General features: G+C 36.0%; 2 protein-coding genes across 3 annotated transcripts in view; both read right to left on the bottom strand.

Moving 5' to 3' along the window:
- Positions 1 to 16,536, bottom strand: part of LOC579656 (N-acetylated-alpha-linked acidic dipeptidase 2) — a 36,559-nt gene extending 20,023 nt beyond the window's left edge. The window contains exons 1-4 of one of the 2 annotated variants that reach the window (XM_030999073.1): positions 16,355 to 16,536; positions 8,957 to 9,538; positions 7,462 to 7,618; positions 3,389 to 3,520 (exon numbers count right to left, since the gene is read on the bottom strand). In XM_030999073.1, the coding sequence (XP_030854933.1) occupies positions 3,389 to 3,520; positions 7,462 to 7,618; positions 8,957 to 9,279 (612 nt within the window). In that variant the 5' untranslated portion in view covers positions 9,280 to 9,538; positions 16,355 to 16,536. The remainder of the gene's footprint in view (positions 1 to 3,388; positions 3,521 to 7,461; positions 7,619 to 8,956; positions 9,539 to 16,354) is intronic. The other variant, XM_003723546.3, reaches the window with a different exon arrangement.
- Positions 16,537 to 18,708: 2,172 nt separating this feature from the next.
- The window catches only part of LOC579722 (T-complex protein 1 subunit delta), a 29,753-nt gene continuing 22,976 nt past the window's right edge, over positions 18,709 to 25,485 (bottom strand). The window contains exons 9-14 of the mRNA XM_030999398.1: positions 24,216 to 24,312; positions 23,456 to 23,563; positions 21,930 to 22,060; positions 21,327 to 21,561; positions 20,966 to 21,079; positions 18,709 to 19,960 (exon numbers count right to left, since the gene is read on the bottom strand). Coding sequence (XP_030855258.1) covers positions 19,946 to 19,960; positions 20,966 to 21,079; positions 21,327 to 21,561; positions 21,930 to 22,060; positions 23,456 to 23,563; positions 24,216 to 24,312 — 700 coding nt within the window. The 3' untranslated portion in view covers positions 18,709 to 19,945. The remainder of the gene's footprint in view (positions 19,961 to 20,965; positions 21,080 to 21,326; positions 21,562 to 21,929; positions 22,061 to 23,455; positions 23,564 to 24,215; positions 24,313 to 25,485) is intronic.

Here is a 25,485-nt window from a genome sequence, read left to right as displayed (position 1 = left end):
TAAGAGAGGAACCTTTTCATGATAGGTTCATATAAAAGAATGTATTACCTCAAAATACAAATCAAATTTCGGAATGCTGTCACTGAAAACGGGCATTTATAACCATATGGTACCTCATATGTATGGGACAGAGAGCATGAAATTCTAGCTTGTTTTCTTCAAGTATTAAAGATAAAGACCAGTTATGGTCATGCGATTGCATTGTGAAAGAAACGTTGTGGAATCGATCAGAAAAGGTTGATCATCTAGCTTATAAGTATTGGTGTGTACTGCAAGGTTCTGGAATCATCAAAACGATTAGAAATTTGGCCCAGTCTTGGTAAAGTTACAAGCACTGCACACAGAAGGATGTACATGGGACTACGCGACACGTGCGCGATATCTATCAGGTCTAAATAGATATAATAATTTACCAAATATATCAATTAGTAGGCGGTTTCTCAGCAAAATTTGTTTCATCACGTATTAGTCAAAACATATTCTTTTACATGATTGGTGATAAGAGCTTCCATTTCATTTTTTGAGAGGGGGGCGTTTCCAAAACTGATCTTTACCTTTAAAGTACAAAATAACAAAAAAATCACACCAAAATGTGGTGCACAATTTTTACTTATTGTATTCAGTGCGTCTTACTTATAAAAAATGTTAATTTCATGTTAGAAATTGGCATTTGGCCATCATTTAAAATTTGCAAGTTAACGTGTCTATAGAGGGCGCCAATCTGAATTATGCAAATTTACATGCCATTTTTTATCATAAAACATCGTCAATTTTTATTTAGTGATGATCCTAGAAAAAAATAAAGATATTTGACTGACATTTAATGTAGCAAAATACTGTAAACAATTTTTGTATCATAAATTTTGGTAAAAAAGGGTATTTTGGCGGCCATTTTGTGTGACGTCACATATCTCAAATTGCTCAAGGCTGACAGAGTGTCAGCAATCGGATTCTTCAAATTGATGGTCTAAGGAACTATAATCAACAAAAAAAAAAACTATAGACCCTAAAACAAGGTATATCGTGATGGCTGCCGGACTATTACAAGCAATTTCTCATATACTATATATATGACCCTTTGATCTTTGACCTCATGACCATAAAATCTACTCAGTTCATTGGCTCTGCAAGATGTTCTGAGTTAAATAGTAATCCATCTGTCAGTTCTAATGAGAATGCGTTCACAAGCTATTTTTGCATACATAATGGGCCCATGACCTTTGACCTTTGACCTTATGAACCAAGAATCTACTCAGTTCATTGGCTCTGCAAGTAACAAACATGACCTAATTTTGGCATGAATCCATCAATCGGTTCTTGAGATAACGCGATCACAAGCTGTTTTTGCATTCATAATGTGCACTGTGGCCTTTGACCTTTGACCTACGTGCTCCAAAATCTAATCAGATTGTCTTCCTATGGTGATACACACTATCATTAAGTTTGAAGTTTAAATCTCCAGTGGTTCTTGAGATATTATGATAACAATCTCAATGTATGGAATTTCATAAGTTGACCTCTGTGACCCTTGACCTTTGACCTACGTGCTCCAAAATCTTATCAGATCGTCTTCCTATGGTGATACATACTATCCTTAAGTTTGAAGTTTTTACATCTCCAGTGGTTCTTGAGATATCATGATAACAATCTCAATGTATGGAATTTCATAAGTTGACCTCTATGACCCTTGACCTTTGACCTACGTGCTCCAAAATGTAATCAGATTGTTTTCCAATAGTGATACACAGTATCACTAAGTTTGAAGTTTAAATCTCCAGTGGTTCTTGAGATATCATGATAACAATCTCAATGTATGGAATTTCATAAGTTGACCTCTGTGACCCTTGACCTTTGACATACGTGCTCCAAAATCTAATCAGATCGTCTTCCTATGGTGATACATACTATCCTTAAGTTTGAAGTTTAAATCTCAAATGGTTCTTGAGATATCGCGCTAACAAACTCAATACAAGGAATTTCATAAGTTGACCTCTGTGACCTGTGACCTTTGACCTACGTACTCCAAAATCTAATCAGATCGTCTTCCTATGGTGATAAATACTATTCCCGAGTCTTAAGTTTAAATCTTAAATGGTTCTTGAGATATTGTGATAACGGTCAAACAGGACGGACGGACGGACGTACGGACGGACGTACGGACGGACAACCCGAAAACATGATGCCTCCGGCACCACCTTCGGTGGCGGAGGCATAAAAATGATAATTTAATATCACTTACACATATTTTTGAAGAAGTAGTAGTACTAGGAGAATTAGAAGTAGAGGTAGCAGTAGTAGTAGCACTACTAGTAGTTGTAGTAGTAGAAGTAGAAGTAGAAGTAGAAGTAGAAGTAGAAGTAGAAGTAGAAGTAGAAGTAGAAGTAGAAGTAGAAGTAGAAGTAGAAGTAGAAGTAGTAGTAGTAGAAGTAGTAGTAGTAGCAGTAGTAGCAGTAGTAGTAGTATTAGTAGTAGCATTAGCAGTAGTAGTAGCAGTAGCAGTAGTAGCAGTAGTAGTAGTAGTAGTAGTAGTAGTAGTAGTAGTAGTCATAGTAAGCAGTTCCATCAGTAATATATCAGATGCAGTAGAAGTAGTCTCAGAAATGTTAGTACTTGAAAGTGAAAGAACTATAATTACTTGAATAACATGGTAGCAAAAGAATTATACTTGGACACAATAACATCGTAGCAAAAGAATTATACTTGGACACTAATGAAGTGCAATATATATCATTTAATTTCATTTAAGGAAAAGCAAATGCTACAATACATGTAGTTCATAAAACAAACATTAAATCCCAAGGGCCTTGCCATGGGGCAAGGGGTAGCAGATTTCTGCAATTTATAACAATACAGATTAAACTCTTAGAGTTCTATTCAATAAATATTTGTATTATTTTGTAATCTAGAGTACAATATACAAGTAGTTCATATTGTTGTCAAAATATATTAACTTTTATTTCATAGCAAACTTTCATTCAACCAAAATCATTCTCTTTATAAATGGTCTATGGTTTACCATTTAAAATACAATAAACCCTTGATTGATGTTAAATAAACAAATAAAGACAATTTCTAATGGATTGCATATTTTCCAGAGCAGTAATTGAAATATATTTACATCAAGATCTCACATCTCAAGAGGTGTCATTTAGAGTGTAAAAATTGTATCTGTGAAAAAGAAAGAAAAAGGTGGCCAATAAAATACACATAATAAAGAAAAAGACATTGCCTGATGAGAGCGGAGAGTCAGAAGGACATTAAGTCCATTTTAAGGATTATGACTTATGCCCTTTTAACTCTCTGCAGACAATATTTCCTATACACATCAATTCATGTCATCTCTCATCTTTGTAAAAAAAAAGAGAATCCTTCTAAGATGCATACTCACAGTAACTGTGCCGTTAGCTGAGTATGCGTTGAATGGAGGGACGGTACCCTCCTTTAAATCACCTTGCTTTAGAGGAGCTTCTTCTCTTGCTGACTGGAAATAAACTGAACCATTGCCATTTAATATGTAAACCTAGAAAAGGTGCAAGAAAAGAAGGAAAGAATGCTAGGTTATGGGGCATTTACAGCAGTGGCAGTGTCATGTTATTCAAATTAAATGAAAAAAATGTAGACTGAGTGTAATTAGCAAGTCCTTTTGGAAGTAAAGAGAGATGTCATCACAATGAGACACATTATTGTTATATATATGTGTTACATCTGTGTAGTTATTCCCTCTCTTACTCAACTAAAATGTTTTTCTAAAGTGATATTTTGTGCATTATTCCTGAACATGCTTAAATGAATTTATCCTTGAATATTCAAATTAGTGACATTGCCTAAATTATCATACTAACTCTACTTATTCACATCTTTGAAATATTTAAAAAATAATTGTTATATAATACTGGTGTGTGATGTTACCGTTAATATTTTGTTATATTGCTTTTGTAATTTTGTTATTATAATGTAAAATATCTGATTGCTTTGTAAAACAGATAATATCAGACTTGATCTGCAGTCATGTTGTTTCAATAAACCAATTTGATCAATCAATTCACTCAATTATCATCATCATTATACTGTTTCGTTTTATTTTACTGATATTCTGACAACTTCTAAAAGACTGCTCATAGATTTAATATATAAAAGAGAAATTGAATTCTTGGATTAAAGGAAATCACATGTTGTCAATTAGTATTTTTCAAAACTATAACAAGCTATAACAAGCAAATTTCTCCAGTTCAAAATAAACATTATCACAAAAAATCTATTCAAATGTTAGAAGTACTTTGCTTTCTTGGAGAAAAAAAAAAGCCCAAAGGGATCTGAAAGGATTCAGGTCGATTGTGCAAGAGAAAAAAAAATGAATATTATTTTGTTTGCACTGACTTGGTAATACCACATCATACCACAAATCATAATTAGTGTCAAGAAAATCCATATTATTAAAGGTGTTCTAGATTTTAAATCTTGGCCTACAGTCTTTTAACCCCATGCTTTTGAGTTATATTGTAATAGAATTCAAAGGTTATGAGTCATAACATTAGAATTCTATAACAGCCTTTTAAAAAAGATTTCAGCATTGTTATGATACAAATGCTAGATGTCCCATTTAAATGTTTGCTTCTTTGAACAGATAAGCTTTCTACATAGACTTCATTTTCCCCCTTCAATCGTTTTCTTTTTCCTTTCAAATTTTTTATAGCCTTTTCTACTCACTCAAGGCAAAGGATTGAACTGAATTTGACAGCTACACTATTAAAGTATCCAGTGGAAACAAGATATTTTGGCATATATATTTACATTTACAACTTGGCAAAAGATGTATTTGTAGGAATGATCTTTGCTCCAATGTACTCTGGAGCTTCTACTCAAGGGACCTCCAAATTTAAATTACCATTTGAACTTGGAACACACAAAGTATATTGACACTTAGAAACTTTATTGGCAATCGAGGAAAGCATTTTCTTGAAATGCTTACTATTGACATGATTAACCCAGCGGAAAGATGGAAGGTGGTTAAAAGTACAAAGTCTGCCCCAATCAAAATTCGAAATATAAACCACAATTCATGCGAAGTAACCCAAATCAGTATTCCAAGGTAGCTCTTGGTTTGAGAATAATCTGTTGAAAGCACAGAACTACAACAGAATACTGCCTTCCTAAATTCCTATGTCTAAGATAGTTTTGTTTCAACACACAAATTTACTGAAATTTCATTTTATTAAATAAATTTAAGACTCAGGAGGGTCTTTTATAGTGAGTTTAGTGCCCCAAGGGAGAAAACAGAAATTAATGATATTTTGTACAGGACAAACAGAAGAGTTGTCTGTTTCTCACAATCCACTGACCAAATTGCCAATTTGAGATACACATAGTTATAATGATGTCATAGTTCATAAAAGATCTTATTATTGATCTGATATATTTTAACTTTTGCCTTCTCTTTCGCCACTTTTCCATTTTCATGCAAATGAACTTTTTTCAAAGATTTGATCGCTCTTTTAAAACAAGACTACCCTGCTGAAAATATTCATTGTTTGTGGTTAAAAGAGTACAATGAACATGTCACAAAACATAACAGAAGAAGTATCAGTGATCTGCTTGCAAAATTATGTTTCACATAAATTGTATCACCTATCTCTCCCCAAAATAGTTTTAGTTCCCAATTCAAAAGGATCATTTTTTTTTTTTAATTTAAAAAAAAGAGAAAAATTCTATGATAGCACAATGCATTGATAGTAAATGCTAGAAAGTAAACAGGTTTCCTCTCATATTTTGAATATTAGGACACTGCTCATGTTTAAATTTCGCAGAACTATAGGACATATGTGACATATTCATAATTCCTGCAAATAGTTCTACAGAATTTGATGTTGGCTGCAAAAGAGACATTGTACCTTTAATGACTGTAAGACTTATATTGCCAAGTCATTTGATTGATTTTTAGGAGGCGTGGCCCAATGATGATGTAAAATAGTCTTGTTTCTCCAGATGACCTTTCTTATCATAAAGCTTTCTATATACAATCAAACTCAAATGGTTGTAGCATTAAAATTCATGAAAAATGACAATCACTGGAAAGTGTTACAAGCAGATTTGTGGAAACAAAGTTGACAAGCTTGATATTCTCTGATGGCATATGTTTCTCATCTTTCAATACGATATCTCGGGAGAATCACTACCATCAATCCTGATGATTGAGTGAACATTTACTTTCACTGCCCTCGGCAAACAGACCTCACACATGTGTAAAGTACTTTTCGGGCCAAATCTTCATTTGAGCTGTTACTGACCTCGACTGCACTAGACTAGCCATTAATATGATATTCATAGTCTCAGAGTGAGGTTAACTCTTATGGTATTGACAAGTTCATGAAATGATGTTGACATTTTTTTGGCCAAAAAAGCAAACAAACTTGTCAACAGACATTTCTCTCAAGGATTTTGTAAACAGCACAGCTCTTTAAGATTATGATTTAGTATTGCCTAAACACAATTGACAATTCTCCTGAGGATATAGCTCCTGAGATCATAATACAGTGATTGCTTTGAGAGTTGAAGGCCATATATACGGTCTCCCTCAGAAAGCTTGTGAAACCACAACAACAAACAGTTCTACAAGGGATGCACAATGGTAGAAAAAAGAAACATGGAAATGTAGTTGACATTGACATAATTCCCCCACAATATAACATAAGCACAAAATCAAAAACAAAAACAACAACAGCCATTACTGAGGATACAAAATATACAGCTCCCCCTCCCCCCAAAAGATTAAAAACTGAAAGAACTTCAAGCAGTCAACACTATTAGTAAACAGGATGCATACATGGAGGGGAAGGAAAGAAATACCTGTTGATCATACACTTGTTGTCCAAAATTCACCTTGCCAGCAAATGCTTGATTTTGACAATGAAACTGTCTGACTCACTACACTCAAAAGAAACAGATGGGATGTCTGTTTTTATTCTGCAGCAAGTCAGGACTCAAGCCTCAAGGCACTCGAGCCAATATCAAAAGTGACAGGTCTAATCATACAAGTGTGTTGCATTACAAAGAACATTTATCAACAAATGAAACTTTCCTCTTAGTTTGCCCAGTAGGGGCAGATGCATGAGCTGATTTCACTGACCTCCAAAGATGATTTTCATCGGGCGGAAACACACTGTTCAAGATCTTCAGCAAGTTTTGAGTAACTAGTTTATGTGGAAGATGGTATGGAGTTGTCTGTGTGATCTCAACTCTCATGATATTTTTTTAAACAAATGCACAATGAAAAAAAAAAAGAGCCCTGTGACTTAATTAATACACTTTCAGAATGATATGGGAGAAAAATCATTATAATTTGATTGCACTTTTTGTAACTATTACTTTAGATATAATATTATACACTAATGGATATTTTTATAATAATTTTGTTGCTCTGAACATGTGATGTGACTGACAAACAGCAAATACACAGACACTTACATAGTTTGGTTTGTCGACATTGGGGTAGCTAAGTAGTACTTTGTAAGGTATGACATTGGCTGAATCCAGGCCCTGTTCTATCCAGCGGTCCTTGACCCATTCAGCATTCTCCTTGTCTGCAGGAGTCCCAGCAAGATGGGGTCGAGAAGTCAGGTACCTGGTCAGACAAACCAAAACAACCTTCAATTTTGTATCATTTATCTATATCAGATGTTTATGGAGTGTAATAATAATAATAGGCATTTCTATAGCGCTGTCTATCTAGATATTCTATTCTGAGGTGCACTACTTATTACCCCAACTTTAGCTTAGCTGCCATAACAGCGCTCTAGCATTTCAAGGAATTGATTCCTGACAGATACCCATTTACCTCACCTGGGTCGAGTGTGGCAATTGAAGATTAATGCCTTGCCAAAGGACATTAGTGCCATGTTGGGGATCGAACCACGACCTTTGAATTCTAAGTCAAGTGCTTCAACCACTCGACTACGACACTTCTGTAGTACATCTTCACTTCACCAGTGGAAGTGGTCACCTGTGGGGCTACATCAAGCAATAACTAATAGCATTTTTAATGAATAGCGAAGCATCAAATAAGAATATTTTATACTTACAAATTCTCAAAGACTAAACCCTAATATAAAACTCTTCAAAATGAGATGTTTATCAAGATTTGATTTGTACTGTCAAAATAAGTTGAAACATCATAAACTTTGAATAGACATGGAAAATACAGCTCGTTTGTTTGTCTTATTTATTTATCCACGATCAAAACACCTGCTATCAGCCACAAGGCTGTTTTTCAGCAAGTCCAAGTTTCAGCAAGTTTTTCCAGCAACATTCACACAATATACATAAACAAAACAAATATAATTCATAATACAAATGTGGAAATAACTCTCAATAACAAGAATACAAAAAATCTTTTTTTTCTATTGTTTAAGCAAAAGACAAAGGACAAAGGTATATATTAAAAGTAAGAAATAAAACATTTTGCATTTGCAGCTTATCAAAAATTTCATTCACATAACTGGTGAAGGTTTCCAAAAATAAGAAACAAAGGAAAATGTAGTATGATACAAAGCTACAGCTTTGTTGGTCTATTGTGCTTATCTTACCTTATTATTTTATTTGTATTAGTCAGGTATACATTCAGAAACAATTGGACTCAACAGAATATCCCATTGCAATGGGGTCGTAAAATATTGCAATGGGGTCGTAAAATATTGCATGGCATTGAAAATATATTCTCAAATTTTTTGATTTGGAAGTATGTTGTGTTTTTCTCAATCACTCCCTGAAACGTAGGCAATTTCCAACCTTTCACAATAAACAATAGGAATACAGTCAATTTTACATAATTATATGTATAAAGATGAGAAGTGTAGTGTTTATAAAATTAGTTTCAAGACCAAAAATAGGAATCATTTCTCCAAAATAGGAATGATAACGGCAGCTATTCTGAGTTACTGTCAACAAATTAAGTGATGATTACCTGAGATTTTCCTTGATATTATCTGCCTTGAGCTCATCGATGAGAAGTTTTGATATCTTTTGTGCATCCTCTTCTGTCAGAGCCTGTCTCCACAGGTTGTATGCCTCCTCATCTGGAAACTTTGCCTGGGAGGAGAACCATCCAATGAGCACCCCCACCCCAACACCTATACAAAGCCCCACTATCCAGATCAGAATCAGATGCGATCTATTGCCTCTACCCATCGTACCTCTCTTCTGCTCGCTCTTTCGAAAAGTGAGCACCGAGTCATCGGCACCCAGCGACTCGTACGCCGCCCCCGATGGACTCTCCTCCAGACTCATCCTGATTGGTTGATTGCTTCACCAGTGGTTGATTGGTGGGGTCAACTTGTAAGTGAGCAATCAGTGCATGTGGGATGTGAGAGAGCTAGATCTGTTTGCTCACTTGGCAGGGTGGCAAGGCCTCTGGGCCAGGAAGCCAGAAGCACTTCAACGTCAATGACCTCTGTCCTCTATATCTTTTCAACCCCTTCCATCAGATGTCATGTTAGTTTAGATCCCAACTCTTGGATGAATGTGGTTGTTGAAGAGCTTAGATATTCTGTAATTAAGTGATAGAGAGAGAGAGAGAGAGAGAGGGGGGGGGGTACAAAATAAACCAGTAACTAATGTGAAATTTATGTTAGAAAGTTGCTTTTTTTTTTTTAGTAAAAAGGGGCATTAAAATTGACATCACAGAAATCTGATGATAGCTTTCGTTATGCCCATAAGGATATGACTAACTAGATGCGGTATATTAACACTGACTCAGAACAATATATCTAAATTGCATAAAAATGGTGTCTATATGCTTTATTCACACTCAAGGAAAATATTTACACATTTGCTTATATATTGTAACAGAAGTTGAGTCCAACAAACAATCATATATACAGATCCTATTTACATTAACCTAAAGAACCTTAGATGTGTAAATATTTCTCAGTCCACAATATCATCTAATTGATACCCCATAACAGAACAGTTTTAACCTAGAGACTTTGAACCCAATAATATAAACATAACCTGCTATATCAAAACTTTTCATGCTGCTCAAATATATTATATTTCCCACATGAAATTATTTTCAAACTGATGCTAGTGGAATATTTGCTATTGGGTGGAGCTTGCAAACCCCCCTTTTGTGTCAAGGCTCAGAAAGTATGAAATACATCTGGTATTTAATTGGGTTATGGTACATAAGCTACTGGGATAAAGTGCCCTCCCCCTGCAATATACCCCAAATTGTATGTCGATAATCAACAGAGCTGTAAATGTATTATGGACAGAACATTAAGTCAAAACAAAACATTAAGCTCCATAATATTGATGTAAATTGCAATTAGAACCTTTAAAGTTACTACTGCTAAATGCATAAAGCTAATTACAAAGTAGATTTACGGGTATTGATTTAATATATTTTGCACATGCAATGAATTTAATCAAATCTGATCACACAATGAACAGGTGTCACCAAGCAATCAATTTAAAAGTTATAACAAATTTCAAAACAAAGATAAAATTTAGTTGAGTTACTAAAGCATATCAGTGGAATGAAGAAAAAAAAAGAGGGGCCACATGACAGTAAACAGAAACAGAGTAAATTATTGCACATATAGATTGGTTTGCTAGGATTTTTAGAGAGAAAGAAACTCCATTGAATACAATACAAGACTTTATCATAATTAAATCTACAAAGTGGCAACTTGGACATAGAAAGTGCAGACATCAGGATTGTTTTTAATCGGTTTGGTACATGAAATGCACTAACGGCGATGTGTCCACTCCCTTTGCCAAGGTATGTCCTTAAATTTATTAAAAACTTGGAGGGATCCATGGTACATATCACAATTTGATACTGTATGGCAAACAGCTTTAAAATTTAGGATGCTAAATTCTGGTAAAGGTGACAGCTAATTTGTGAGCTTTTTCATTCTTTTCATGTCGATTTAGAAGAATATCAAAAAAGAAACATCCTCTGAAAAGGATTGCTCGTCAAATATGGCGTTACATTTGATATATGAAATAGGTGTGAAGCTTTGACCACACTTTCATACCACAACACATTTTGGTGATATATGTGAGTTTTATTGAGATTGAGTCACTTATATATCATTTTGATGATCACAATACCTCACAGCTTGTCTGGTACAATCTATCCCATTTGCTTCCAGACAGTTTCTTTCACTATGCAATAGCATATGACCTTTAATATTCAATTCATTACGCAGATTAAAGGGAAAGTCCATGGTACCACCCTTATATTAAGTTTGTTTTAATGAAAGCAGAAAAATGAGAGAAACAGGTCAGAGACACAGTTTGAGCACTGAAAAACCGATTACAATTAAGAAATTTATGAATTTTTGAATTTGCGATCAATCAAACACAAATTGGCAACTCTGTCACATATCTTGGGAGCTCCTTTCCCATTTTCCCTGTACTAAAAAACTAAAAAACTTTAAGAAAACATTCAATGATACACTCACCCTAAATATAATTATTGCTAATATGTTCTCTTAACCCCTGTATAAAACAAATGTATTCCCTTATCAAATAACTAAGATATTGAAATTTATATATAAAAAAATCTGTACAGACCATGTGGGAGAGGAACTCGCAAGATAGGTCACTGTGTTGCTAATTTGTGTTTCAATGATGACAACTTCAAACATTCAAAACTTTCATTTTTTTAATCAGATATATTTGCTTACATTTTCACTATTTTGTATGTCTCAATTTTCTGCTTTTATTAAAACCAATTAAATATTAATGTACTTCCCCCTTAAAGTCAGTATTGTACTTTTTGCTTGACTAAGTTATCTCTTAACTCATATTCAGATAAGACTTTAAGGTAATAAACTACTGGTAAGCATTGTGACACCACATTATCAATCTAAAATAAAGGGCAATAAACGTGCGCTGCTTATGATGAAAGTGTATGAAAATCATTAACCTTCCAATCAAAGCCTCCAAAATAATTGGCTTAAGCCTGCTATGGTAAATTAAGGTTAATGTAAAGCCAAAAGCATCACCTGAATACCATTACCAATGATGGTTAACTATTTTATTTAAGTAAAAAACTGAGTTACAATACTCATATTTCTGACATAGGTATTGAATTGAATACCACCCCAGAACTCAACTCTATCTTTAATCCAAGCAACAAGTTCTGTTTTCTATTGCTTTAGGATGTTTTCACACGGTGAGTGCACATTAACTTGACATAGATTCCAATGAGCTAGAGCACAGGTAATGATGAGAGCGTGCAGACCATTATGCGGGTGATTAGGCCCTGTTTTGCTTCCTTGACTAGAGACATCAAACCATCAGCATTCATCAAAATCATTTTGGGGACTATAGATTTGCTCATTTCTCGGTACAAGAGCCTAATGACTAGAGGGGTATTACTGGGGTGGCGAAGATTGAGGGGTTGGGGTAGAATGTGTAACACCCCCATTAAATTGTTTTTGTTGGCAAATTTGGAAATAAAAAATCTGAAGGCAAATCACAAAATTGATTTAACGTTGTCATTTTGGCCTGTCAGAAAATTTTCAGTGAACTTGCCAGAAAATTACATTCTTCGATCCCCCCCCCCCCCATTAAAAGTGGCCAAGCTACGCCCTTTAATGCATGCCTCCTGTGTGATCCATTTCTGCAGGCCCCTCCTGCTCGACTTGTTGAACCCTTAGCTTGGGATCTGCCAATCACCAAACAGCTGATGCAAACAGGCCTAATATAATCATTACTTTGCACACTGAAGCCCTTGTCAGTCATTGAACAATGCAAGGTCTGAAGTGTGCTGGCTGTAGACTAAACATTGTCACTGCAAATTACTTCCTGGACCATTCAATATTGTTTTTATAACTGTTTGTACCACGAGCAGCTCACCTACAGAGTTAAAACGATTATTAGTATTGATTATATTTTAGAGCAAGTTTATGAGCGCATAGCTGGTGGATATATACCAGCACTATCGTTATTATGATTACTGTATACCATATGCATCAGACTTTAATATTATAAGTTTGCAGGCACGAAGCATTTTCCCTCACTGCACATCGTGCTGGGTCTGAAGTAGGTTGGCTGTAGACTAATTGAGGAGCAGCAGAGTGTCTTTCTAAGAGATGGGATGATAATTGATAGGTCGGAAGATGTCTCTTTTGACATTTAAGTAGAATATGTCATGATCATTCAATGGTATGCACTTCAGTGTAATCAAGGGCACATTTGTTATCTCAAATAACTTAGCTAAAGAAGGGGCAATTGAAGTGATAGCATTGAAAATGAGCACAATTATATTTCTCAAGGGTTACAATTAGTTCTTATGAATTTTTGCCTATAATTTGTTTTCCAAGGGGGCTCTTCCAAGAAAATAAAGAGCCCCCGTGAGCCTTCTCACAAATTCTCACAAACAAATTTTCATTGAATTGGTACCCATGATACTCCTCAATTCTTTACTATTTCATCACTATCGTTTATTTAAGTCAGCATTTCTCTCTTACAACTTTACAAGTTACATGGGGTTACTGACTTTCATCCCGTAATGACATTCTCTCCATTTCCTCCTCATGATTCGGAGCAACCTTAATTACATTCTTTCTTAGTCTTTACCATATCCTTCCACTACATCTTTGGTCTTTCTATTCTTCTCAATATGCTCTCACACATCCCAATGCGATTGCCTCTAATTCCAGCAAATATGGCGCTGCAGTGTGCACACAGGTACTACTGGCCAGTACTACCGGCGCGGTATAGCCGCTGCTGACACCAATTCTCATCAGAAATTCTCATAGAGATGTGGAGATGGGCAATATAGCGCCATCTTGCGGCAAATAAGCGTACATTTGTTTACAATATGGTGGCCTCCAGACACCGATAAATTCAAGCGAGAAATCCTGTAGGCTGATCTTATTTCCATTTAATGGATTGAGCAAACTCAATATTGTGTGAAAGTTATACAGAAAAAATAATCTTTACCGGTATTTCATAATTCCACGGGGCGATTTTAGAATTTTGCTATCGCCCCTTGAGCAATCTGACGGAGGCGATTTGTAGCTCATGGGGGCGAATTGCCCGTTAACCTGTGTATTTCGGGCCTTGATTGTGCCCCTTACCCCAGCTACACTGACTTTTGTGGTAGGTAGCAATGGAGTACCTTAGTGTTACTATAATCTACACAAAGCTGATCTTACTCTTTGGAGCTACATATGACTCTTTAGATGACTGTAAAAGGGCATCAAAAGGTACTTATTAGAAAAAGAGACACTTGTCAAAAGTAAGTAAGGGGAGCTTATCATATTTGACTGGGGTACTTATCCCATTTGAAAAAATTGCGCTCATCACATTTGAAAAAGGGCACTTATCAGAAGAGGTAAAGGCACTCATTAAAACTAAAAAGGGGCACTCGTCAAAGTAAAAGGGGTACTCTTCAAAGATAAAAAGGGGGCACTTATGGGCAGGGATCGAGGGGAAATGCAAAAACTTAATTTATCTTGATACACTTAGTACAGAAAAGAACCTGACCCCCTCCCAAGCTGCTAACATAAATGCTCTCCCCATGAGGGGACGAGAGAGCACATTACAGTCAAGGGGAGTGAAGGGTGTAACAGAGACAAGAAAAAAATGAAAGCCTTCCCCCTAAAGCAGCATTTCCTTTGCAAAGATATACAAAATGGGAGGGCACCTCCTGCCCTTTCCCCAGGGAGCACCTCTAACTTAGCAGAGGGAGGGGGGGGGGGAATTAAGTATCTCCGAAGTTCCCCCATTTACCAATGATAAGTACCCCATTTAATCAATGACAAGTGCCTATTTAATCTGGACAGGTGCCTTATTTTAGTTTTTTTAAGTGCTCATTTTACTCTCTAATAAGTGCCCCATTTCATCTCTCGAAAGTGCTCCTTTTCCTTTGTAATATGTGCCATTTTATGATCAATAATTTTCTCTCCTGATAAGTGCTTCTTTTACCTTTATTTCTTTATGTTGCTTACAAAATACCCCCTTTTATAAAGTCCTCAAAAGAGCAACATTTCATTTCAAAGATTTGAAGCAGCTTACGTAGGAACGGGTAAGCCTACATAATTGCACCTGCCACAATGTAAGATAGTGGAGCATAGGGCAGTGGTGCACAATGTCCCCACTCCCCAATATGACAAGAATGAATAGTGCCCTTTTCAAAGCATCATCATACTCATTTCTATGCTTTAAAACATCCTTACTACACAAAGTCATGTTATTAAGAAATGTGCCCCTTTTTAAACAAAAAGATTTGTTCTCCTTTAAATTGCTGTGACGTGTTTAACTCAACTGATGTAAGATTGTCATCCTATAGCATTTTGAGGACAGAGTGCTGGAAATGTGCCCCCTTTTCAATACCAACAATATCACTGCCATGTTATACAGTATGTAATTGATAGTGTCCCTATGTGCCCCTTTTCAAGGTGCCCATTTGAGCTTAGAAATACCACTGCCAGCTTGTACATGTAATTGATAGTGTCCCTACAAGTAGAGGAACTCCAGCTATGTGCCCTTTTTCAAGGTGCCCCTAGCTTTTAGCTTAGAAAGTTTTTGCTCCTAAACTACATCTTTAAACATTCATGATCTGAGTTCCCATCCAACCTCCCCAAAACAATAGTGTATAGGCCTACATATCTTTTACAAACTGCTCTTTTCAGCTGCTCTTTTGAACTTAAACAAAATATAATAATAATGATTATAGATCTAATTACTTATATAGCGCCTAACACTTACTTTATCAGAAGTCTCTAAGCGTTGTACAATAATGCAGCATAATTACCCTGGCTTTAGCAGTGCAGCTGTTACGTGCGCTGCGTTTCAAGGAATGAATTTCTACCAGGTCCCCATTTACTTCACCTGGGTGGAGTGTAGCAAGTGTAGATCAAGGACATTGGTGCCGCGGCAGGATTCGAACCACAGACCTTGTGATCGACAGTCCAGCGACGTATCCACTCGACCACGACACCTCTACAATGTCAATGGTGCCCCAGGCCCCACCACCACCCCCCCCCCCCCCCCTCCACCACTTTGAAAGTCCCTGTGCTACGTACGGTCCCAATAAACTACTAAATGGGAGAGACCTGGTAATGCATAATGGAGAAAGACAAAATATCATCACGTCATGGTTTTGAGTATCATCATCTGCACTGCACGCAAACACACCAATGAAAATGCATTCACAACAGTTCTGGTATATATGGTTCACGCCACTGCACGTATGCTGCACACCACCACACAAGGCCAAGCAGTATTGTTCACGTCTTCAATATCTCCATGCATGCTTATATCATTATCCACGCATTTGCGATCATTACAAAATTGACCTAAGAAGCATGCAATGTATGAAAGTAAATTGTGTACTTACATCAATATATGGGAAACATATCAGTAATCACTGATGAGCGCTTCATCCATTTATGCTGGATAAGACAGAGGACAGCGTAACAGCTACAGGTGCAAGATGCATCAGAACGATACCAATACCGGTATCATATACCCTCGTTTGTCGTCTGCTCATCGCGCATGGCACATTATACCACGAAGTTCTTCACGGTGCCCTTTTGTCATCCTGGTATGAACTCGTGAACCGAAGCACTCAGATCAAATTAAACGCGTGAGATCTTTTCTCTTTCTTATTACACATATAATGATAAAAATTTTCATTTTTAAATTTGGGGGCAATTTGATCAACTTTCTTCTCTCCCATCTCCCAAAATAAGCTGCAGATCTTATAGTTTATGGAGTGGGGCGGGTGGCGCTGGATGCCGGGAAAAGTTCATTAAAACACGCACACAACTATTATATATCTTTAAATTTTCAAGATATGAACATTGTTGATCGGGGTTATTGATTTTGCTTTCAAGATAATGCTTTTCATAGGTAGACGAATACGTGTCGGCCTATTCTGAAAAAATAAATCACACATATTTTCCGATTAAAAAGCTACTAGGGATACCGGTAGTGCATAACCGGTGGCTCTATCTCACAGTCTCGGTTTAAAATCACATTTTCTAGAGAATATTCTATTTTCCTTCAGTCATACATGTACATAATCTATTTTTCTTCTTTCTTTTCTCGCTTCCCAAAATACCTAAACTTAAGATGTAAATAAATGATCGCAGAAAGAATAATTCATCATCTCAGCTAGATATAGGGCCGCGAGAGTAGAGCAATAGCTTTAAAATTCAGTTGGCATGGAAACTACACTGACTGCATTGTCGGACAAGAAACAAAAGTCGGGCCTCGTGATTTTATTTTTCGTCCGCGATTAACATCATTAAATTCACATTTCACAATTATGATTTTGATTGACTTAACATCTAGCTAAGGGCTGGAATACAAATTACTTTGATTGCTAGCCTTTATTTACATAATGGTGGTGTGTAAATATTTGCATGAGAAATTGTATTACTCAATGTGTGCTCTTAAGTTAAGAAATCATTTTCTTTAAGATTTGTTTAGATATATGATAAAACCCACGTACAGTTTTGAATGATAACTCTTTGTATTCTGTTCTCTATTGTTGAGCTGTCAGCTGAATAAACAATTCTTCAAATGCACATAGCCGTCAATCATTCACTAACGAGTGATGCTTTCTTTGTTAATAACATGCATCCCCCAAGGCACTATATATGAGCTGGTCTCAATAAAACCTCTCTCTCTCTCTCTCTCTCTCTCTCGATTCTGTGCTGGAATATATTGACTCATCACACTTGTATTGATAAAAGCCTCTTTTAATGTATATATTTCCGAGTACATTTCCCATTCCCATGGTAGCAGTAACTCACAAATTTCTCAAAAGTATTTATTACGATTCTGTGTGGGCCACTAAAAAAGAGCTGTTGGTAGAGGGTGGTAGTGATTATTGTGGTCTTGGTTATGGTGGTGGTTGTGATATAGATGTTGGTGGTGATACCGATTGTTTTCATGTGAAAAATAATTATCAAAGTATCCATTGTCTAAATTGAAAATTTGTATTAAAAAAAAAACTACTAGTATTTCAAATTTGTTTATGCTCAGAAGGGGCCTGCACAATTCTGAGTCTTACAACATAAAACAGTTTTATGGTCTTCTCGAGCATTATTTTAGATCATTATAAACCAACATATTCCAAAGTTCCAAGAAGAACAGTAAAATGTTTCAACTTCTATCATCATATGATCATATCCATAGGAAATCTAGCAAAAGGCACTCTGAAGAGGCTCGTCTTCTTTTTGTTGTTGTAATTACTGTAATTTTGTAGGAAAACTTTCCTTGATGTTCATCCATCATATGCAGGAATTATCAACATCATCCTTGCTAACAGCCACATTCATCACCCTAATCAATTGTGATCGACATCTTCAAACTGGATTCATGTTGCTACCAACTACGGTCTACCACAATTTTTCAACAATCATCACCATCATCCTCAAACTAGATTTACCTTTATTATCCAACACCTCTCTTCTCAATCAATCATTTCTATAATCTTTGTTAATATTTATTTAAAAATTCAATTGAAGAACAAACTTCATCATTATTCTAGACTAGAAGCATCATCCTTTCCTACCACCCCCATTCATCACCAATCATTTTATCACTGCCGATATGTCCAGCTTTATAATAATGGATCAAATCATCAAGGCTTTGTTCTAACTTGATTAATTACATTCACTAAACACAGTTATTCACGTTACTCCAGGACTCCAATTCATCATATATCATAATAAATCCGCATTTTTTTTTGTCCACAGCGCTGGTACTTTCAGCTTTTATTAAACTGCAAGGCATTCTACCTCTCACATGGAGATTGTTTATGCCCATGACATTCACAATACATATATATATCAAAATTATAGTACAAAAGAAACAACACATCAAGCATGAGAAACATGTATATTATGAAATTAATTACAAAAAGGGAAAACTTTACAAAGATGAATATCACTTATTTCAAATGCCTCTTTTGTTTCTCTAACATGTTATTACTTCGATAAAGGGGTCCAGCACTGTAAGGGAAAACAGTCTCTCACTTGGGTGTTAAGTAGGATGACAACATCACTGCTGCACCATGGGAGCTGTACTGGGAGACCATACAGAGTTCTATTCCTATAGAGGGCATTATCAGTGTGGAACCTTTTTCAGTAACAATGACCCGACCTTGAGTATACTGCTTAATTTTCTTAAATAGGTTCCAGAAAAGCATTTAAACATCCATGCAACATTGTACATAAGTAGAACTGGTGAAAAAAATGCTCTACATTTTCAGGTAACATTTTGTAGTTGTAGTATGTCATGTCAGTTGGCTGATATCCAATATAAAGAGACATATTGTAATGTTGCAGAAAATTGCTAACTGTAAGCATGAATTCCTTGTACCAAGTAAATAATATTTACCCTGCAGAATGTAAGATAGAGACCATTCCATCCTTTTAGGTGGTTACTACTGTAATTTCTATTGATGTTATTAAACCCATGTTTCTTTTTAAGGATTTTAGAAAAGAGGGATACCAGTTGGTTCCTGAAAATAGACTCGGACATGGTAGAGTCTCATATGTGTTGAATGACAATGAAGCCTTGTAAAGAAAGTTGTCAGGACCTGAAATCTTGAGAACTAATATTCTAAACTTCATTTACTGAGAGCTAGAAGGGCGATGACTCATATAGTCAAGCACAGAGTTAAGGCCCTTCTGGCTCTCACAAGTCAATATGGAAATGAATGTTACTTCCACATGTGGAATGTTGGTAGGCTCATTCATATCTTTGCTTCCAAACATGCTTTACTTCTCCTTGGGTGTAGAGTGTGAACGTGTCTTGAATGGTCTATATATCTGCCTGTTTAGGTGATGGATGGGAATTCTGGGTTGGCTCACATGTGTATGTATTATATTAAACAGTGCTGTCACAATACTCCACTCCACTCAGCTACAATTACATAGATACTGCTTCACAAACTCCTGTACCGCCATGAAGGTTATCGGGCATTGACCTGATGAGAAAGAGAGGAGACAAAATTATGACTTAGATTATATATTTCTCTTTTGAAAACACTATCTTATCTTACTCATAAATCTTATTCTTTGTGACAGAGTGGTCAAAAACAGAAATGCATTTATTTTTTTAAGGAGAGCATTGAAATAATTATGACAGTAACTACTATAGTTTGTAATCCAGAAAAGAGTCCATTGCCATAGCACACCAAATAATGTCTACAAAAAATAAGTCAATTGTACATTTCCTCAAGTCATAAATATCTCAATGACAATTTTCACCAAAGGTATTTGTAGCACGTCTCCCTAAGTTCTGTACAATATAAAGCCCGAAGAGGCTGAAATGAGGAGGCATGAAGGCCTAAAAATCTGCCCTCCTTGTTCTAATAATTGATTTTAATGTTGTATTGTTATCTCATGTAGTTACATTACTCCCACTGGCACATGGAAGGAACATTGATTTGCATTTCACTAATATATATTTTGCTCAGAGATAGCCTTTTTCAAATCATTGTTGGACTCATAGGTGTCCTAAGTAAAGCTAAGTCATCACAGCACACATATATTTTCTGATATCTTTAATTTGTCTGATTTCTATCATTTATTTAGTTTTAATTTCTATTGATAATTTTGAAATTTTTTCTTTCTCACATAACTCTGTAACACAGTACTCAAAAACAGAAATGCATTTATTTTTAAGAAGAGCCTTGCAATAATTATGACAGTATCTACTATAATTTGGAATCCAGAAAAGCCAAGAGTCCATTACCAGAACATATGCTAACACAGCAACTAATGTCAACAAAGATTAAGTCGTACATTTGCAATAACAGGTCAAACAATTTCCTCACATGCATATGTGACAAAAATGTCACACAGGTAAATACATTTTGGATGTGTCATAGAATTCTTTCCTCAATTATTCAAACCATCCTGATGAAATTGTTCAGCAACTAGCAAAACAACTCATGTAGTTAATCGCATTACTCCCTCGTTATACTCACAATGTCATCAATCTTCATGAGACTTCGCACCGTCTCTGAAGCCAGCTGGATTGCACTGGTTGATACCAGCAGAGGCTGGATTACATTCTCTTCCAGGATATTAGTGATTGCACCCTAGGAAAAACAAAAGATTGAAGAAAAAAGTATTATTAGATGTACACCTGAAAGTTTAATTAATATTCTTTCCAACCAGAAAGGCACAGAAAGGGCCAATATTTTCATCCCATGAAGTTCATAATTTAATACTCTGCCTTTTAATATGTACTTTGTATTGCTTGAATGTGCACACTATAAATCAAATGTATCACATCATCTTTTTAATTGTTATCATTTTTCTATTATTATCTCAAGAGGGACGTACCTTCCTGACATTGATACCAGCAGTCTTCTCTCCCTGTGCATGCCTATTCCTGAGCTCGGTCACAACGCTGATAGGATTCAGACCAGCGTTCTCGGCCAGCGTGGATGGGATGACCTCCATGGCCTCAGCGTACGCTCGGAAGCAGTAAGCCTCCATGCCGCTCAGGCTGTGGCTGTACTCGGTCATGCGGTGCGAGACCTCGATCTCGGGTGCTCCTCCACCGGCAATCAGAGCCCTGTTGGAAGAGAGAAGTCATGGTTTACTTCAAACGGAGTAATAGAAGACAGACCAAAGGACTTATTTTAAGTCTGGAGACCAGATCAAAAACTCAAGATCTCGATGTAATTGTCACACATACTATATAGACAGATACTTAACTCCACTGGCTATCTATCTTTCTAATAATTTTTTATCTTTTTGATTCCTCACTGAAATAGCTCTCAACAAAAAGATACCAGGGTATTGTTTCAAGAAACCATCATAAATACAAGTTTACCGACATCCCATTAAATCACTTGTTGATTACAACACATGCCTTTCAATTACATGTTTGCGAACTTGTATTTATGACGGTTTCGTGAAATGCTGCCCTTGCTAACATACCTCTTCTTGACCAGGCATCTGATGACACACAGAGCATCGTGGATTGAGCGTTCAGCCTCTTCTAGAATGAGCTTATTGGATCCCCTCACCAGGACAGTCATGGTCTTGCCCGGGGTAGCTGCACCGGTGATCTGGGGATGTCAAGAAAATGATAAAGGAATATGAAAGAATGCAATACTGGCTTGTATCACAGTATCGTAAGCTGGTAGATAAGACTTGATATGCCTATTAGATGCAGTTTTAATAGTCATTATTTCTAACCCTGGGTCTACAATCACATTAAACAAATGACTTTGACCTCATACTAACTTCATTTGTTGAACCTGTTTTAGCATAAGGTTGTCATTGTTCCCCACAACTGATAATATTCTTAATTCTAGATAAATACATCTACATTGTTGGGTACTGGGGTAGTATACTTTTAGACATTGCATACCAAAGTGTGTCTTGGTAGGTACAAATCAATAGCTCAGAGATAGCCTTTTTCAAATCACTGTTGGACTCATAGGTGTCCTAAGTAAAGCTAAGTCATCACAGCACACATATATATCTGATATATTTCATTTGTCTGATTTCTATCATTTATTTAGTTTGAATTTGAATTGATAATTTTGAAAACGCTTTTTTTATTCATACAACTTATTCTTTGTAACACAGTGCTTAAAGATAAACTTTAGTACTGGTAATACGATTGCATTGTGAAAGAAAAGGTGTGGAAAGGATCAGAAACAGTTGATCATGTAGCATGTAAGTATTGGTGTGCACTGCAAGGTTCTGGAGTCATCAAAATCATAATAAATTTGACAGAGTCTTGGTAAAGTAACAAGCACTCACATAGAAAGCTATATATGGGACAACACACATGGTGTCGGGGCTAGTACTACCTTGATTTCCTTGTCTTTCTATGCTCATTACTCTGCCAGTATACATTTTCTTCCAAAATTGTTTGGCACATGTCATTTATTTGTAATCTTGAACATTCAGTGTAAGTTTCAATTGATTCTGTGAGAATTTTTTTTTTTTTTTTTACCAGTACTGGAGTTTATCTTTAAAAACAGAAATGCATATATTTTTTAAGAAGGTTGTCATTTTCCCCAAAACTGCTAATATTTTTAAATTCTAAATAAATACATCTACATTGTGGGCTACTGTTAGTATACTTTTAGACATTGCATACCAAAGTATGCATTCAAACGCCATGAAAGTTGTGGAAACCCGAAAAGAAGACAGTAATATAGATATCATGCTCTGTCTGCCAACAGCCCATAGGATTTTAAGTAACATATTTTAGTAATCCTTGTCTCTCAGAGAGTCTGCCGGTGAGGGAAAAGTAAGATCATGACTTTACCATATGGGGGAATGGATGGAAAATACAAAGCATTACATAAGGCCTGTTGGTCATAAAACTGAAGCCTGGTTCTGGTGATTGACAACGCCTGTTATTGGGTAAACACCCGAACAAATGGTGTTGAATTCCTCATGACAGCCCACTTCTATGTGTCTTAAAGTAACAATTTCTGACTCACCTTGACGACTTTGCTGCTGCCTGTAACAACTTCCTCGACAAGGTCAGCTGAGGCTAAAAATTCTGGTGTGAAGTGGTCAATGCTGGCAATGGGTTTGCAGCCAATGGACTGTAAAAAAGGGGAACAGTATGAAATATATATTGCAATGTTCTTAAATTATAGTGTGAAGATTTTGGCAATGGGTTTGCAGGCAATGGACTGTAATAAAAGGAAACAGGGAAATATATACAGTATCATTCGCTCAGATATAGCCTTTTGAAATCACTGTTGGACTCATAGGTGTCCTAAGTAAAGCTAAGTCATCACAGCAAAGCATCATTCGATACACATGTCAATACAAAAAGCACACAATCTACCAAACATGAAATTATGATGCAGTACATTTCAGACACAATTTCTATACAGAGGAGAAAGGGAGGAGTAACAAAAACTTGTGGCATACACATATCATGCCTCACAATTAGATTACAGGCTAAGAACAAACATTTCAAATGGTAATGCCAGATAGAATACTTAGATTGGTAAACTGATATGCCATACCCGAATAACTACTTGGTACTATGATTTAGAAGATCAATAGAAGAACAAAATATAAGTATAAGTTATGACTAATGTGAACTCTGAATTTAGGTGAACATTAAAAAAGTTCAGCCATTTTTTTTTAATGAACCATCATTCATTATCAAAGTGTGAGAGCTCCCATGTGGGGAAAATTTCTGGTTTTACACTTATATATCTCAGGTCTCTCAAAGCATCTCACCTTGCAGACGAACTCAATGTCTTCCCTCTCGATATCCTTTACAACCATGATCTTCATCTTCTGTAAGAAATGAAGGGCTAGGTCACTCAAGCCATCCCTGTAAAAACAAGACAAAATTATACATTCAAGTGAGTAATTTTTGTAAAAAATGCAAATAAAGAAAGATAGGACAATCTGATAATCTACCATTTTATAGCAATTTGATTGAACCATTTGCTCAGAGATAGCCTTTTTCAAATCACTGTTGGACTCATAGGTGTCCTAAGTAAAGCTACGTCATCATAGCAAAGCAACACACTCATAGCTACAACTATTTGAGAATATTTTATCATAATCAATCAAAATTTAATGAAATTGCTCTTCAGGTATAAATAAATACTACCTGCAAAATAGTACCGACGGAAACCCTTGCTATTAATAAGCACAGGCATAGCGGAGCACCCCAATTACCGTGCGATCGACTCTCGTCCAGTAAACATCATTTGCATAAAATCAACAATTGTGTACCGATCGATGCGAAAAAAGTAAACAAATTTCGAAGACAAATTCTTCATTAATGTGATGAATATCAGCAATCAAAGCTACTAAATCGAGTATTTAATAAATTTGCAAGACACTCATGTGTATAAAAAGAGTTATTGATGCACCGAAAATGTGAAATTTAAGGGATAGTTTTGACGAACAAAAACGAAAAAATGAGATACAAAATCCCCGTAAAATTCATCCTTTTTTTTAGAGTGAGAAAGAATTGCCTCATATGAACGGAAAGAAAATTTAATAATCTCAATCCTTCTGAAATATCTTTTTCTATAGTTGCTTGATAGGGTCGTGTCAGAGCAAAACATACCCCAATGTCCGAATCTCATCGAACAAAAACAATCCTTCGTTGTCGCAAAATTGTATGACCAGTCCCATACATTCAAATGTGTGTCATGTCTGAACCTCGCGTGTGCGTTGGCTATACATGTCTGGCCAGCCGACTGCACACGTGCACTCTAATGGCTCAGCTGTTTCGATCTGGCCTGCACTGGGCCCTAAGACGCATGCGCAGTACATCGCTGAGATCAATGACGTCATGTTTAATGAGTTCGCCGACTACAATTTTTACAAATGAAGCCCCATGAAAAAGAACGTTATAACTATAAAAAAATACAGCGGAGAAGCGAAAACTTCGCCCATGTATGGATTCAACACTCATGAATATTCATACCAAGTCTCTACTTCGTGCATTGCTTGATAGGGTCAAGTCACAACAAAATATACGTCGTGT

This window comes from Strongylocentrotus purpuratus, unplaced genomic scaffold (genome assembly GCF_000002235.5).
Source record: "Strongylocentrotus purpuratus isolate Spur 01 unplaced genomic scaffold, Spur_5.0 spur5_scaffold_5, whole genome shotgun sequence".
In the NCBI taxonomy this organism is placed as follows: domain Eukaryota; kingdom Metazoa; phylum Echinodermata; class Echinoidea; order Camarodonta; family Strongylocentrotidae; genus Strongylocentrotus; species Strongylocentrotus purpuratus.
This window is presented reverse-complemented; position numbering and strand designations above follow the sequence as displayed.